This window comes from Cynara cardunculus (genome assembly GCF_001531365.2).
Source record: "Cynara cardunculus var. scolymus isolate 2C chromosome LG 7, CcrdV1, whole genome shotgun sequence".
NCBI lineage: Eukaryota > Viridiplantae > Streptophyta > Magnoliopsida > Asterales > Asteraceae > Cynara > Cynara cardunculus.
In genome coordinates this window covers 5,056,711-5,074,792 of record NC_037534.1, presented here as the reverse complement: position 1 = coordinate 5,074,792, position 18,082 = coordinate 5,056,711, and the positions used below count along the sequence as shown (strand labels likewise).

The 18,082-nt window shown below is 34.1% G+C and overlaps 2 protein-coding genes across 4 annotated transcripts; both read left to right on the top strand.

The window, feature by feature from the left end:
* Nucleotides 1-675: 675 nt before the first annotated feature.
* LOC112515735 (queuosine salvage protein-like) lies at nt 676-5,615 on the top strand. Its single transcript, XM_025122650.1, has 7 exons — nt 676-748; nt 905-1,048; nt 3,740-3,838; nt 4,203-4,279; nt 4,589-4,697; nt 4,817-5,145; nt 5,357-5,615. The coding sequence occupies exons 1-7, from the start codon at nt 679-681 to the stop codon at nt 5,447-5,449; spliced, it is 921 nt and encodes a 306-aa protein (XP_024978418.1). The 5' UTR covers nt 676-678; the 3' UTR covers nt 5,450-5,615.
* A 1,411-nt stretch (nt 5,616-7,026) lies between these two features.
* Nucleotides 7,027-9,975, top strand: LOC112516013. Of its 3 annotated transcripts, XR_003069564.1 has the most exons (4): nt 7,027-7,229; nt 7,505-8,862; nt 9,053-9,186; nt 9,264-9,975. XR_003069564.1 is itself a non-coding variant. In XM_025123025.1 (2 exons), exon 2 carries the CDS (start codon nt 7,699-7,701, stop codon nt 8,671-8,673), a length of 975 nt encoding a protein of 324 aa, XP_024978793.1. In that variant the 5' UTR covers nt 7,027-7,229; nt 7,505-7,698; the 3' UTR covers nt 8,674-9,021. The 3 variants fall into 3 exon arrangements, 1 of the variants encoding a protein (XP_024978793.1); XR_003069565.1 differs by lacking the exon at nt 9,053-9,186; XM_025123025.1 differs by lacking the exons at nt 9,053-9,186; nt 9,264-9,975 and having other exon boundaries at nt 7,505-9,021.
* The last annotated feature ends 8,107 nt before the right edge of the window (nt 9,976-18,082 follow it).

Sequence of the window (18,082 nt, the reverse complement as noted above, 5' to 3'; positions counted from 1 at the left end):
TGAATCGTGCTTGATAAGAGATTGATCTGGTGCATTTCATACTAATATGTATCTAAGGGTAGATATTACTTCTTACACTTCTAATTTTAACTATCATTTTCACCAGAACCGAACCCTATATATATATATATATACTATACACAAAAAACTTATTATTGAATACTCGGGGTCGGGATCGAAGGATATTCCCATCCCTAAGCCTATCTCCAATTAACAAAATTGAATATTCCTATTCTCGGTCCCCGATTAACAAATTTAGAGACTTCCATTCTCGTCTCCGTCCTGATCCAAGTCGAGAATTGCCCAATCAAACGAAATTAAATATCGGGTTTCCGTCACATACGATTATTTTCATTCCATATCTAAAATCTCATGATTTTATCAACAAATGAAAAAAATGTTGAAAAGGACGGTCATATAGTCAACGTTTAAAAAAGTCAAAATCAATCAAAGTCCAAAAGTTACCGCGATTCATGATTCAATGGACCGTTAGAAATATAAAAGAACACGTGACTTTCCATATCGAACGGTGGCCGGTTTTGCACGTGGGAGCCGTGACCCAAACGAACAGAAAGCGCGAAACCTCCAACAATGAAAACCACGTACACATTATCGTTACTATATATAAAAACCGATAACAGGTGATTGTGGAGAGTTTTCATTCCCTCCGCCGCCGCCATGGAAGAAGTTAGGGCTAGCTCCGCTTGGGTCGCTTCTCATTCTTCTCACGTCACCGTCGATTCGGAAGGTAGGATAATCGTCTTTTGAAATGCTTTTTTCCTTTGAAATGCTACTGTAGAAAGGCACATGTGGTTTGCTCATATGGAAGCATTGGAGCTGTTCGTATAAGGTTTTGCATGCGTTCACGTGATTTTGAAAGTGATTTTTGTATTTTGATTTGCAGGCATTGAGAAAGTGGTGGAAAGTGTTGAGAATTCCATTCCGAAAGTGGAATGGAATTATGAAGGGATTCATTACTTTGATAATGGTCCTTTAACAGTTCAATACTTGTTTGTTCTGGATGCTTTGAATTTCTGCTTTTGGCCAGGTAACATTCACATTCTGAAAGTGCATTATATTGTATCAGGTTTCAATTGAAGTTGAAGATTTGGGAATTGGGATCCAATGGGCTACTTTTAAGCTTTAAGTAGGTTGTGCATTTTCAACATTTTGAGAAAAAAAGTGACTACTAAATTAGATTTTATAGCAAGAACGACAAATAGAAACTGGATGGTTTAAAATTTGCATCATAATCCTTATCAATTTGAAAATTGATTCTTATCTAATTCAAGAACATTTGGTTATGTAAGCCTTATAGAGAAACAGAATTGCTAACAATCTCCTATTATGTGTTTTAAATGAGTCCTATAGACTAGGACTTTATTTAACAAACTACTAAGCAAGCACAGGACTTGGTAAACCTAAACCTGGAATTCATGGAATGAACCTGAGTTCCATCAGCTAGTTTACTTGATGGAGAGCAGAGTCTTAGCTGTGTTAGAAGTTTCTGAAAAGTATCACGCTTCAGATGTTATGTAAAAAATGTCAAAGACTTGTTCTTGTGAGCCATAGTACTCCAACTTCATCACTCCATCTTCCACTAAGTCACATAAAGAATGATTATACACATGGATGTGCTGTCACTTCATGTGAAACACAACCTGAACCCTTGAGATACCAAAGACCTACGTTAGGAGTTCCCTTTAGATATCTCAAGATGCGTTTTACAGCAATCAGATGGGATGCACACACAATATGTCGTGCTTTATTCTTGTGTGTAACCTAGCTCTTCTAGCACACTTCTCGTCCAGACAGCTTGTGAGGCATAAGCTACAGCTGCTATATATTCTGATTCTGTTGTTGAAAGAGTAACGACTGCTTGTTTCTTTTGAAGACCTAGCTACTGCTCTGTCACCCTTTGAAAATGCATGAACAAGAAGTACTCTTCCTTCCATTAATATCTCATGTTTGATCACTGTCTATGTACACTCGCGTTTCTCCAATTCCTCTTTGTTTGTACCACATGCCGTTGCCCAGAGTTTTCAAGTACTTTAGCACTCTCTTGTCAGCTTGGAGGTGTATCTTGGTAGGCCCAGCCATCCAGACATGTAAACACACTGCAGATCTGGTGGCGTGGTGGTTATGTACATTAGACTTCCAATCATTTGTTTGTAAACTGTCTCATCTACTCTTTCTATGTCTTCATCTCTGTCAATTTACATCCTGGATTGCTGTCCTCCACCCCGAAACGTCTCAGAACCTCTATTGCATATTTATACTGTGAAACATGAATGCCACTCTATGCCAAGGAAAAACCTCAAATTTCCAAGACCAGACATATCAAGCTTCTTTTGCATTGAATACTCAAACTCTTGAAATATTAAAGGATCATTACTAGTGTAAATGAGATCATGGCCATAGAAACACCGAGAATAAGAACTTTACTTCCACTGCCTTTTTGAAAAACAGCATTTGTTCATTCGGGCTCTTCTGAACACCTTCACTGATGAAAATAAGTTTGAATACAACTAAACCAATCCCTTGGTTCTTGTTTCAATCCATATAAAGGCTTTGTTAAGCTTGTAGACTTTTTGCTCACTTCCCTTGATTTCATAACCCTTTGGTTGTTCAATGTAAACATTTTCTATTAAAGTTCCATGCAAAAATGCTGCTTTGACATCAAGCTGGAAGATCTTCCAGCCATTGTGATTTTTGAGCAGCCATAGCAATCACCATCCTTTTCATCTGTTCTCTCCTCTTGACTCACTTTGAGGGCTTGACTCACAATCGAGAAAGTTTCAATATCTTTGGCCTCTTCTATGGACATCACAATGTATCATATATGTGAAATCATCTTTGACTGTTCGTAAAAATCTTATTCATCACACGCCAATTAGGTATCTCCTCTCCATTCCTTCTCCTTTGGTTGGTTATTGCCATAAATCTTGCAAAATATCCTGTGATGTGTCACTGCTCTGCATCTCCTATATCTCAAAGTCTCTTCTCAGTTGTTGAAGGAGGGACTTGTTGGCATGAGCATTGCATGAGAACTTTTTCCATGAGTCCCATATTAGCTGTGCGTCTGTCAAGAATCTGTTCAAACGTTACCCCATCAATTGCTTGAAAGTTGTAATGCTTCACCTTGTGGTCTTTCACTCATTCCGTGATTTTTGGTAAATGATAGATCATAGACCTAAGGAAGTACTGTAGATTATAGCCGTGATACAGATGAGTAAGGGCCTGTTTGCTAGCAGCTTAATGAGCTTAATGGACTCACAACTTATTCGGTCGGCTATAAATGACTGTTTGGTAGTGACTTAATAATATAGAAAATAGCTTCTTCAGTAAGCTTCTAGGGGGGAGTTTATGCAAAAAGCTAAGTTTTTTCCAAACCTGCCTCTCCCAATTAAAAATGCATGTTCCTTTCATCTGTTAAAAAACCCTTTCAAACAAAAACCTTCTCAACCTATACAGACAGATTAATCCCCACAGACAACTTTATCGATATACAACTTAATGAAAAACCTACCACACAGCCCCTAGCTTGTATTTGCTTTAAGTTTTGATATCATGAAGTTAATTTATTAGCATCAGTAAGAAAGCTATTGTAATTCTTTGTTCAACACACTTCCCTTAATTGACTTATGTTCAGCATCAGAGAGATACTTAACTCAAGTTGATTGTACATTTTTTAAATTCCTGTCTCTTAACATTTTTCTTGGTTGCTCAATGATAACAGACAAGGAGTTAAACTATGATGATTTGGCTTCAGGATTGAAAGCAGCTCTTCAAAACGACCCATCTGTGTTTGATGCTGATCGACTTCAGAAGTATACTGGTAGTTCACTTGAGTCTTCACTTATTTCTTTCTGAAACTTGAGCTGGTGCTTATGTTGTAGATGAAGATTGTCCCTTCTTGCTTAATTCTTATATTGACTAATGGTATTAATGCTACTCTCATTAAGCTACCCAAGTATACCATTTTTTAATAAAACAAGAATGAAAAACATAGGTTTAGATAGAAAAGGATGTGGGTATCAGATTTGGCCAATCATTTACAGGATGCTGTGAAGTTCTTGTGCTTCATACTTCAGTAATGCTTGTGGGTAGAATTGGCATCACCAAACACGGTTAAATGGAACAAATGGTTATCGTCTTCAAGAATGGTAATACTGATTGATTAACCTTATGGTTATTGTCAGGCCCTGAGTTGCGTGAACTGTTGAAATGGCCAAGACCGCTTCCTTTGGAGGATGAACGGGTTCGCTTGATGCACGAGGTATGTTTTTGGTGTTGGTATAATTTCATCACATTTCCAAAATTTTAGTTATAAGAAACTGTCCTGAACTAGTTGTGTGTGTATGTATATATATACATGCATATATGTAGAGGTGGGTTCAAGAGAGAACACTAAAAGAGGCGAACAAGGGAACCCATCCGGGGCGTCTATCTATTTTAATTTGACGGTCGTGAATAATATGAGCCATCTACTTTTTAGATCCGACGGTTATTTTTGTGGGTTCTCTCTTGAACCTTTCTTTGTATATGTATATATGCTCTGTAATAAATAACTAAACTTATGACTTAGGTTGGCTTTGAGTTGGAGAGAAGCTTTGGGGGAAAGGCGTCCAACATTGTGGAGTCTTGTGAAAAATCAGCTGTAAAGCTTGTTGCCATTATTGCACGTCATTTTCCTGGTATTTTCTACCCCTTTTGGCGCCTTCAGTTTTCATCTTCTAACATTCGATCAACTAGCTGCATCTATTAAATAACAATGAAAAAGATGTTAAAATACAAATTATTGAAAATGCTGTAGGTTTCCGAGACCACACAGTGTACAAAGGTCGCCAGGTGTTCTTGTATAAAAGAGCTCAGATATTTGCTGCTGATTTATGGGGTGCATTCAAGGGTCAAAGATACGGAGAATTCAGTGACATAGGTTCCATCACTATATTTGCAGACTATATTGTTCCAGCCGTGCTTCAGCAGCTTGGAGTATTGAGATATAGTTTAACCTTAGCCAACAGAATTGAGGCTAATAAGGAAATTGGTTCAGGCAGTGAAGAGGAAGTTGAGTTACGAGCTTGCTCCATATATGCGGTGGAAAAAATGAGGGATTTGATCTGTAAAAGAACTGGGAAACAGGTTATACGACCATTTTTCATTCTGCTGTTTGTGCTTTTTGGACATACTAACAAGTTTTTTTTAGGACACTTTTGAAATAAAACGTTCTATCAGTATTTTGTATGACATAATTTGAAAAAATGTCTTATAAAAACAAAAAGACGTATAACCTGCTAGTCTGAGAACATGTTTATAAAACTTCTAACTTTTGATCTATGATTTGTTGTTTCAGGTGTTGAGTGTAGAATTGGATCTTTGGTTGTGGGCATTCGGCGTTTCAAACCCTTCTCTTCAACATCATCGTACACTGTCTATTTATTACTGAGCTAAGTTTCCCGCAGCTATGGCCTATACTCGCCTTATAGTCTCATTAGTTACGAGTCTTGGAACAACGAGAGAATTTTATCTAAAATGCGAAACTGTTACATGTTGATGTCCATAAGATATCTTATTTTGGTCGAGTGATTAAAAGAGTTCTGAAAGTTGGTAGATTTGCAATTGCTGCTAATATGACCTCTTTTTCTTTCTTTATTGTCCTGCTTCTCAGTGAGTTATTGACAATTAAATCATCGTATTTGATTTTTCGTTACAAAAATGCAATAAAGAAGACAACGGTTTGCTAGAACGAGCGATTTTGGATAAAATGTGTCGAATATAGTGCTTTGTTCTTTTGGCATCTACACTTTCACAATTTGTCCAAAGCGCTCGTTTTTGCAAACCATAGTTGTAACGTTATAGATGAATGGTGTTTGGTTTGCAACTAAATCCAGGACCGTAGTTATTTATGGCGGAGGTCATACCGAGGGTTGAACTATTAACCTTTTGGAAGGCTGGACTTTACTAGTAACATAGATACCGTTGTGCCAATGACCATTTGGTGTCGTACTGCTAATATTAGTTGCAAACTAAACATCATCCATGCGAAAAATATAGTTATGGCTCTATATGTGATTGAGATCTATGTTGAGAACCCTTCACCACCCTCGCAACCATTGGCGACAAGGATGAAGGACTCATATCGACTTTGAGCAAGGAATCCGGTGTGACTTGAATGCTAGTTTTTGCAACTACTATTGGTGGTTGAGACGTTTCATGTCTTGATTTTTGTAGTTAATTCATTCATTTTATCTAAAAAAAGTTGTAACCGTGGGTTTCGGGCCAACTTACGCGCACCGACTAACCCCCTGTCGGCAATTAATGGTCTTGAGTCATCGCAGGTGAACCTCAATAACCACAAGGTTTGGATTCGAACCAAACCTTAACCAGTACACCACAACCCAAGTGGTTCGTCTGTTTTATCTTGATAACACAAAGTTTGGTTTTATTTTCATTTGTTGATAGAAACCTTAAATTGGATTCTTGTCTATGATCTAGTAACATCTATAACTGAATGGTTTCAGCACCAACTCATGAATCATAATCGATACATTCACATGTTTAATTCCTACAAGATGCATAAGACCTTAACAGAAGTACCTATGAAATCCCACACGAAGGTTGGGTTCGGAATAAGATGTATGCAAATCTACCACTTACCTCAAATGGTTGAACGATTGTTTTTATGAAGACTCGGGACTTACGGAAAATGTGTTCTATACAACAAATGTAAAAGAAAATGTAGGTTGCCGTCTCTTACAACGGTACCGAACACTTGTTGCCTATTGTCAGGTAAGAGATGTTTACTATATTACTTTAATGATCGAAAATCTTATCCGATAACTGTTCTTACCGCTTAACCGATCAATCTTACGATTAATCTTGCAATCGTCAAAATAAAAATAAAATATTTAATAAAATAATTAAATAAAAAGTGAACTCTTTAGATTTGATTTGATTTGAGAAAGAATGTCTATTGAACAAAACCAAACATAAGAAAGAAGGGGAGAGGGGATCCGTTGACTTGGGATGATTGGTAGTTGTTTGACGGCAGCCAAACAAGACCTCACTTCGCCCCCAATCAAATACCCCCCTTGTGAAACAACCGCACGTGACTTTGACCCCCCCACGATTCCATCGAACCAAAAAGATTCCGATTACGAACCCTAATCGTTCCACCGATCTACTCGATTTCTCTTCAATTCAACTCCTCCACATCCATCAATCAGGTTTACCTTACTCTCTTCTCTTTGTTCCACATTTATCTCCGTTTCGTTGTTCGATTTCTATGTTCAATTCGCCTTACTCGGTCGACTTACGATTACAAAGGGTTATGGATTTACTTGCTGTTATCGAATTCTTTACTTTTTGAGCCTCGTTATGGTGTTGATCGATGGTTGATTACTTGATTTGATGGAATGAAGTAACAGGAAGTTCTGTTTGAGTTGATTTTTTTTTTGTTTTGTAATCTAGGGTTTGTTCATTCTATTTTTGTTTGCTGCAGAAATCGATAACTCAGCTTTGCGACAACAAGTGAAGTTTGACTTCGATTCACGAGTCAAAGAGGAGGTTAGGGTTATCTGGAATTTGGGGGTTTATTTAGTGATGTGGAGTGTGAGTTCTTTTGGAGATCATTGTCTTTCTTTTAAATGGTTGAAGATGTTTTGATGATTCTGAGATATTGAAACCAACAACAAAATGCCGGCAGTTCGGCGTTTTTCCAGAATCGATACTTTTGATCTGAAAGTTCAGATTGAAAAGAGTCTTGGTTCACAAAAGGCTGAGAAGTACTTCAATCTGCTCACAAGGTATTTGAGTCTTAACCTCAGAAAATCAGAATTTAACAAGCTTTGCTTCGGTTTGATAGGGCGAGAGAATATTCACCTTCATAATGAACTTATCATGGCTATTGTGAAAAATGCCACTGTTTCCAAGATACCCCCTCAAAAGCATGTCAAAAGTGATGGTCCTGTGACTTTAAAACTCCCAAATGGGACCAATCCAAGAACCGGCCTTCAGTCTCTATGCAGAGATGCATTTCCTCGGTCCCCTAGAAAAGGAAGAACCCCAAATCTTCGTGAAAGAAAGTTTAAGGATCGGGCTAGTCCTATTGGCCTTCATGAAAAGACTCGAACCTCTGAAGATTTGGCAGCAACAAAGATTCAAGAACAACAAAGTGCTACTGAGCTGCTTTCTTTAGGCAGCAAGCCACCTGTTGAAGTTAATTCTGTGGAAGATGGGGAAGAAGTTGAGCAGGGTGTAATAAGTCCTGGTGTTCATAGTAGAAGCCCAGTTAGGGCTCCACTTGGCATCAGTATACACTCAAAAGAAACACGAAAAGTGCTCTGTAGTGGTTCAGATTCTGCATACTACACTGAGACTTGCCATTACAATGGTCGATTGCCAGCCACAAACTCTTTAAAGAACAGGCTGAAGCACAATCTGAAAACGGAGAGCTTGGATATCTCTAATGATTGTGTTAACTTATTGAATAATGGGTTGGATTCTTTTTTAAAGATGGTTATAAAGCCAAGCTTGGAGTTAGCTCGCTCAAGGTCTTCACAAAGGGCAGGCACATCGTACTCAACATCAATGTTAGATTTCCGGGTGGCAACACAGATCAATCCCAAGATTCTTGGAGAATTTTCACATCTACAGCACAAGTATTGTTAACATTTGACAAAGATTTTGAGTTCATGTCTAAGTATTGTGTTGTTAGATACAAAAAGCAATGACGACAAAGCCATGCATGCAAACAGAAATAGTTTTGGGTGTAGATTGATTAGGTTGTATATACTTCTAAATGCTGATTTCTCTGAGATGGTGATGCTGACTGGTGAAGCATAAGGATACAGATACTGTGTAAGATTAGTGGTTTTCTTCGGTTAATATCTATAGCTTACTCATCTTTTTATCGCGTGTGCCGATGAACCTTATATTCTTGTGTTTATAGAACTGATATAGTTGACTTTGTTTGAGTTTTACCGATTAGCAGCATTCTTTAAACAGCTATCATTGGTTAATTTATTGCTTATTACTTTGATATCGACAGTTTTAGCATTCTTGAGATGATGTCGATTACCCCTTTTGTTTCGTGAAAAATTGCAACAATTTCCGTTTTAGCCTACACCTGTAAATACAAGAGGCTTGGTAATAACGATCTTTGCTCATTTTAGATACGCGCAGGTAATTACCTCTCTTCAAACCTTTCTTTGTTGCACAATCTCATCTTCACCTAACCCTCTTGGTTTTCCATTTTGCAGGTCACTGGTCAGTGTTTCTGGTTCACTCATGGCTGCATGGATCCTTTTTGGAAGGTTTGCTGGCTGGAGGGCCATGAGTTCACCCTACTCTTGGATCTTGATTCAGCCAAGGGACTACTCATATCACAAGTAAATATTTCTAATTCTTTGTTCTTGGAGATTCTTGAAGTACATGTGATATGTGGATATTGAGTGCAGACTGCAATATTAAATCTAAATCCTAAAACCAAATAAATGAAGGCATTAGCGTTCATAGTTCTTGCGCTAAATATGTGGTAGTTAAAAGATTATGGTATGTTTTTCTCGGATCCTTGTAGTATTCTTCAAGATTTTTCCAAAAAGACTGTTGGATTTGGAGCCGTTGGTTATATACTGTATACTATTCGGTATTTATGGCGAAATTAAAAGTTAGCTGCCGTTTGGTTCGCTGGAATTAGATGGAATGGGCATGGTCAATTCCATTCATGTGTTGTAGCCAACAAAAATCCAACTTGACTCTAAAGGTATGAAGTTTATAGTTTGAAAAGTCTAAGTGCAGTCGTTTGTTCTGCTTTGTTTAGTAATGGAATATTGTAATTGTTGGTCAATTTATGTGTATGCATACATCTCACTCTGACTCTGGAGGTGGATATACTGGGTTTGTTTGGTTTGTTTTGGTTAATTTACGTAGTTGATGTAGTGTTTGGTGGGATAAAATGAGGGATGGAATGGAATGAGGCATTCACTTAATGAAGTCAAACATTGTATTCAACTTATTTTATTCTTACATGTCAACCAAACATGATTATGAAATGTAACGATTCATTTTATAACCTTACGTTCCAAAATATCGAGTGACCAATTACTTGTATCAGGACATAAGTGGGTGAGACATTGTACTTCCCGGGGGAGCTCGGGTTATAGTAGGGATTGGTGCTAAGCCCAATTCTACTTGTCGTGATTTTGGATGAGTTTTCGCAAGGGATCCGAGGGTGTTTTCTATAGTGTATGTTATTTGCTGATGACATTGTATTGGTAGTGAAAACTAAGAGAGAGGTGAACGCTAGGTTGGAACAGTGGAAGGTAGTGTTGGAGAGTCGACGCTCGTGGATAAGTCGGCCGAAAACCAATTATCGGAGGGTGTAGAAGTTAACATATGGGAGTATTTGGACCCCAAAATGATCGTTTCAAGTATCAAGGCCCAATGATTCAGAATGAGAATAAGGTCGATAAGGAATAAGGATGTAATCATGGTATAAGGAGGTGTTTGAGATTGTTTATAAAAATAACTTTTTGACTTATTCCGATGTGTCACCGGTAATAAGCACTTTTGAGTGTTTGGATAAACAATTTAAACCGGTGCCAAACCGGTAATAAGGTGTTTATGAAGAAGTTAGACCTTTCTGACTTATAATAAGTTGATAAGTGCTTTTGTAGAAAAGTATACGTTGTTTCAAATAAGCAATCCCAAACACCCCTAAAAGCAGGATGGCTACAAGAGTGACAAGAAGGTTTCCGTTAAAGCTAGATGGCAAATTGACCAAAATAGTCAATCTCTTCACAAATTCACTTTTTAGCCATTTTTTCAACTGAATTCCTGTTAGCCAACGTGTAAACTTGATTTCCAAATTAAAAAATATATATATACATTTCTTGCGTAATATGGGTGAAGAATTTTTTCTTTAAATCTGAAAATAGGTTTTACGCAAATGTGAAGACAATTTACGTAAACTCTGACTAAAATCAGAATTCGGTTATGAAAATGGCTAAAAAAGTGAATGTACTGCTTTTAGAAAAAATCCTCTTAATAGCTTCTTTATCGCTTATTTACTAAGAGGTTAATCAATTTAGACTGTTTGTTTTTTCATCTTATCACTTACCTATCTCTAAAAGAATAAAAGGTAAACTCACCTTTTATTGTTCTCCAGATCGCGATAAAGATAATTGCATCAAACCATAAGGGTGGTGTCTGATTGGTTTGAGCTTGGCTCCAAAGATCAAAAGTATAGGAGGTCCCAGGTTCAAATCCAAGGAGGAATAAAAATTCCCTTGTGGCCATGAAGGTTCAAATGGCGGTGACTCCGGGCTATCTGCAAAGCAGGTGGTCGCCCTGGGGTTAGCCGGCTCGCATAACAGGTTGAATATCCAGGTTAATAAAAAAAAAAAAGATAACTGCATCAAATGAATCCTATAAATTACAAAAAGAATCATGGTCCCTGATTTCAATTATTTTTCTCTGTCGTCTACTTAATACTTTCATTATCATATTTGATCTTTCGTCAGTTTCTATGATTTTTGACGACACAATATCAACTATTTTTGGTAATGAAAAGGTGGGTTGTCACGAGTTTAATTCTTCACTCTGAAAGCTATACATACAAGTACAGAATTCTCAAAGAATTTTATGTTGTTTTCAATAATTATCTGAAACAAACTTTTATACAAGATTAATTTTTTTAATCGGTTTGAATTTGGAAGCATAAAGTGGTGGATTTATTAACCGCAACAATTTTGAATCGGCTTCAAGAAGTTGCTGGAAAAAACTCTTACACGAATTCAAACATTTACTTGTTTAAGAAAAAATAAATAGTTTTATTGATTCTACTTTCAGGTTTCAGCACCATCTTTGAGTGTAATAAGACTTAAGATTTCAACACCTTTTACAAAATAAACAACATCTAAGAAAATTGTCTTAATAGCGTCTTCCGCGTATTTTCAAAATGGAAAACCAAAATTCAAAATCCTTAAAAACAAATTAAGTTTAACTTTACCATATATTCTATTTTATATATTACATTATATATACATTATTTTAGGTAACGTACTTTTAAAACTTCTACTTTAGGCAGAAATTGCATGAAAAAGTAACATACTTTAACTTGATTCCTATTCTGGTAACGTACTTTCAAAACTTTCATTTTGGTATATAAAATATAAAATTTTAAACATTTAAGTACTCGTGTAACCGGTTGAAGACTAATTTTAGATTTAAAAAAAAAGACTAATTTTAGATTAAAAAAATTCATGTCATGAACCACGTCAGCAAATAATACTGAATTGGATACCACATCACTCGTCATATCAACATGATAATCGGTTATATATTAGGAATAATAAATATTTTGTTTCAATTATTGACCCCATTACTTTTGGATTTTGTGTTTCCTTTTTCCCCACTAACCATATCAACGGATTGGATTAGGCACACTTATTGGCCCTCTTGTTTGTCTTTAAGTTTTTCTGCCTAAATATTTAATATCATTTTTTAATTCTTAATTACTATTTATTATTAAATATTTAATATCAAAAAATATTTAATCCTACGTCGTATTTGTAAATCAACTACACGTATTCAGTCACGTTCCCATATCTGAAATGGTAAAATCTCAAAAATCACGTCTTGTTAAAAACTCGTTAACTTCGAGCCATATATATGTGAGATCGATGGTCTGTTTGAATGTAACAGTCCATTTGTCCCCACGGGTCGGTTTCAAGTCGGTCAGTAATTGCAGATAAGAACTCAGTATCATCATTAAAAAAGAATTTAAAAATGAAAAAGATGTTACATGGGAAGGATTACATCACGCTTGTTAGTTGTTGCCTTAAATTAAATATGGAGGACTATTTTATTTATAGGGAAATGACGAAAGTACCCTTAAAATATTAATTAGATTCCACATGCCACCCTTTGTCATCATTATCCAAAATTTATCAAATTAATTAATACTTAGTCTCTGTCATTTGTCTCATAATACATCCCGTGAATCATGCTTTATCATTTTTATAATTCAAAAAAGTTATATATATAGATATGTATGTAGACATGTGAGACTAAGGGTTTTTCGTAAGACCTGTAAAATTAATTATCAATTATTAGATTAGATCTACAATCTGAACATTTATAATCACAAAATTGTCACCGAGACTTCTCAATAATCACAAAGTTGTAACCGAACAACTTTAGACCATTAGATCATTAGCTTATAAAGTTGATCAATAAACATAAATTGGTCTTACGAGTCTCACGAAAACCTTTGGTCTCACGTGAACCCAACCATGTATATGTATATGCGAATGATTGTGTGGGAAAGAAAGTTACGGTGAGAAGAGATCTAAACCATTGATCACTTTTAATCTCATACCCACATATGAATTGTGTTTTACAAGAGAATTGATCAGGTGCACTTGACATATAATTAGGATTGACTTAAGAATGGAGATTTCTCCTTACACTTTTCACTGTAACTTTTCTTCTCACCGGAACTCAACCATATATATATATATATATATATATATATATATATATATAGAGAGAGAGAGAGAGAGAGAGAGAGAGAAAGAGAGAGAAGAACGATCAAATGAAAACCACTCTTATTTGTACAAACCGTACAAACCACCCTCATACGTCGATTTCATTGTTTAATCTTATGAAATTTTTTCATGAAATTGTTTAATCTTGTGAAATTGTTTTATATGTTACTTTTTTTTGATGAATTTGTTTCATATATGGTTATGAAATTATTTCATATAATATTTAATGAAATTGTTTTATGTATTTCTATAAAATTAAAATAATGAAGACGATAATATCCATGATTAACACTCTCCACAATAAAAATGGTTAATCAACCTCYCATAATTACAAAAAAATGAATAAAATGAAAAATTATGATTTGTTTTTATTTGAACACTTCTCTCTCTCTCTCTCTATATATATATATATGAGTGCAAAAAGGATTAGCTTGTGATTTTTGACTTTTTATGTGTTCAATGATCTAATATATGAATTACAAGATTTGATAATCCATAGCTCATAAGGTCTCGTTTGGTTTGCCGGATTGGATTTGAAAGGATTTGAATTTAAATTCCATTTTAATCCCATGTTTAGTTTGACGGATTTTCATATTTGAAATCATGGGATTTAATTGAAATCCCACAAACATAACATTTTGAAATCCCACGAGGAGATTGGTATTTAATGGGATTTTGTAAGATTTGTATATAATAATGTTTTAAAATATGTTAAAAATATTTGTTTTGTAACAATCATTTAATAAAAATGTAATTTAAAATTATTTTTATAATCATTTGTAATTTGTTTTTATATATTTATACTATCTTATTAAGCAAATTTAGTAAAAGTCATAAAGTCTTAAAATTCTAAATGACCAAAATACCCTTTATACTCACTTTTTCACCCCCTTCTCTCCTCACATACACTCACCCTCTCACAACCAATTTTTTTAAAATTATAATTTTAAATTTACATTTTATATCCCTATAATTAATTAATTAATTTACTTTACGTCATTTACTTTTAAATGTTTCATTTTAAACTTTTATCAAATTAACATAAATAATCGTATATCTATTAAAAACATGTTTAAAAAATACATTTTTATTTTAACAAGTTACACCATTATAATCGTCTCGCTAATACCTTCGAAATGAGTCCAATATTGAATAGTTTTTGACTTAATTATATTATTATATATTATATATACTGTGAAAAAATATTTTTAATATTTACGATTTATACTTTTATAGTTATTTATTTACATATATATACTATATATTTTGGGGTTAGGCTGTCCAAATTGCACTGTATAATATGTTTTGAATTAATATGTTTTTGGGTTTTTTTGAAATATATATATATATATATATATATACATACATGTATTAATTCAACCTTAATCTGAGTTTCTGGACAAAAAAGAGGGTAAACAATTGAAATTTCATTCTAAAACCCATCTTTTTTTGTCTTTTCATGGCTTATGATCTGTCAAATTTGTAGTTTTTTTTATTGGTTTTGAGTGTTTATCTTAAAACTCAAGTTTCTTGGTTCTTTGCTCTTGGTGTAAATCAAATACATTTGTGGAGTCGTTTAAATATGTTGGATTTTAAATATATTGGATTTTAAACTGTCATACAATTTTTTTCATCGATAGTCTGTAATTGGAACCATAACTCTTATTTATTCAAATTGCATTAATATGTAAAGACCAAGTGTAACCTATATCATCGTTAAAATCTTATCTTATAAAACCAGTGGAACTTCCAAATCATTAAAATTCATGGCTCCCGCCGCATTGCGCTGGTACACAACTAGTTATATATAAAAAATGGAATTCAATTTCATTCCAAATCCTACAATCTAAACACACCAAAGATTTCAAATCTTTCCATGAAACCCAATTCCCTCAAAATAATTCCATCAGATCAAACTCCCCTTTAGAATAATATATACGAGAGCTTCTTCTAAAAACTCTCTAAATCGTGAGATCTTCGAGAACCAGTACATCTAAGTTATTTCAAATGATCTTTTTTTTTTCATCTATGGCTAGATTTTAATGTAGTGATTAACATATATTTGTTTCACATGTACTCGGTTCACAGATGTGAACCTTTCTGGCTTGTTTGTGAAACAAAACATACACGTAAATAAATGTTTCACATTATGAACCGAATACATATGAAACAAACACATGTTAATCAATACATTAAATATATTATATTTAGATGAAAAAGAATCATGTGAAACAAAACTTTAAGTCATAAAATTTTGAAGCTATCAGATAATTAAACCATTATATATAATATATATAGTTGGGTTCAAACGAAAACAATTACTAAATAAGCAAACAGAATAATGGTCGAATCATCAAAATATCTAAATAATGTTTTTTTAATAATTAATTTGTGTTGGTATATATAGCAAGATGATTGGAGATGCACATGGGGTTTGAGGAAGAGGCCAAGAGGAAGAAGATATTTATGCCATAGGTCATTTATCCTTTTCCTTCACTATATATATATATATATATATATATATATATATATATATATATTATGTAAATATTCAAACGAGAATACCTTCATTTTACGAGAATATGAGAATACTTTTTTACTATAGACAATCACATGTGATACTATTACTCTATCACATATGATACACATGTGATACTAAATCAGAGCCGCGGATGATTTTCAATACAATATTGGTTGCGGGTCAAGTCGTCCTTGCACCACCAAATCCCCACACATGTTATCACATATGATAAGAGTGTTGATAATATGATACTATAATCCATCAAGACCATCACATGTGATGTTAAATCATAGATGCAGACAACATTTGGTGCGGCCTAAGTCGTAGAACACGTCGTTCATACATCACAGGGCCCTTCACGCGTATTATCACATGTGATAAAGGTGTTCTCACGTTCTCGTAAAATGGAGGTGTTCTCGTTTAAACCTCCACCTATGTATATGTATATGTATATGTATATGTATATGTATATGTATATGTATATGTGCTTCACTTCAAACCTACGACACAAATTTAAAGCAAATTATTAAATAATTGATTTCATTCATGCTCGATTCTGGTATTAAATTTTAAACGGGAATTTGAGTTCGGACATTATATGGGTTCTCAAATAGACGTACATTTGATTCTTACGACAAATGGATATACCTTTTATTATGAATTATATATTTTTAGGATAAATGATGTTAATTCAATGATTTTCTAAAAATATTGTCTAGTTAATACATGTATACAATTTTCCATCTCTGAAATAATTACTCTGTAATTCTAAAAAATGATTTTATTGATTAAATGTATATTTTTTAATAAAATTGTTTGGCCGTTAATTAAATGTTGAAATAAAAAAAGAACAAATGAGGTTTGCAAAGCGGAAACAAATAAGTAGCTAACTCAGCTTTTCAACGGTTTAGGTGTTTCATTCTCATTAAACGTGAGGAGTTTGTGAGTTCCATTTATCGTATATAAACTAATATAATTTAATTGAAACCATAACACATCTATTGGGGTTGTCCTTGTGGTTTTATCCATCTATTAGGACCTAAAGAACATAGGTTCATCTAGAGATGGACAAATGGCCCGACCCGACTTGGGACCGGCGGAGGACTGGTACTAGGACCGACTTAGAAACAGCCTGACCCCAGACTGATTGGGAACGGTTTAGGACCGGCGGTTAAGAACTGATTATAGTTTTCGTCAAAAAAGAAGGCCCGATCGGGGATTGGTTATGGGTGCGACCCGATTTTTTCAATAAAAATGTGTTTTTATATGTATTTCTAACTTTCTAAGTGTATTTGATTGAAAATTAATTATAAATTTATAATAAAACGTATGTTTTAAGTGCATTTGATTGACTCAATTACATATTTTAAAGTGTATTAGGATAACATTAAGGTATTGTTAAAATTTTATCAAAAAAATATATAAAAAATGTTTTTTTAATGTATGACCGGTTTGGGCCCACCCCGGGACCAAAACCGGAACCGAGATCAGTTATCCTAACCGATTAGAAGTACCCTTAACCAGGCTTTATTATTTTCGACGAGACAAGTTATACCAGGACAGTTCTAAATTGTTACTGGTTCGGTCCGAGATTGATTTGGACCCGGCCAAAACCTTTGGCCACGTCTAGGTTCATTCCATATCTTCATTTTCTTCAAAATTTATTATTTTAAAAAAAAAATTATTTAACCGTCTATCTTTGTTTTCGTTAGTTAAGTTGTTTTGATTTTTAAATAATATTTACCTTTTATATTATTTTTAATTATTTTCTTGTTTACAAATATCGTATAGAAAATATTATTACATAACTAACAAATTAAATCAATATTGATATCGTTATACAAATTTTAAGAATATACAAAATCAAGATTTTTATATTGTTACTTTTTAGACCACATATCTTACAATGTTATCTTTTGTTTTGTGAGTTATGAATTCGTTTTTTAAAAACACCACCCCCCCCCAACCTATATATATATATATATATATATATATATATATATATATA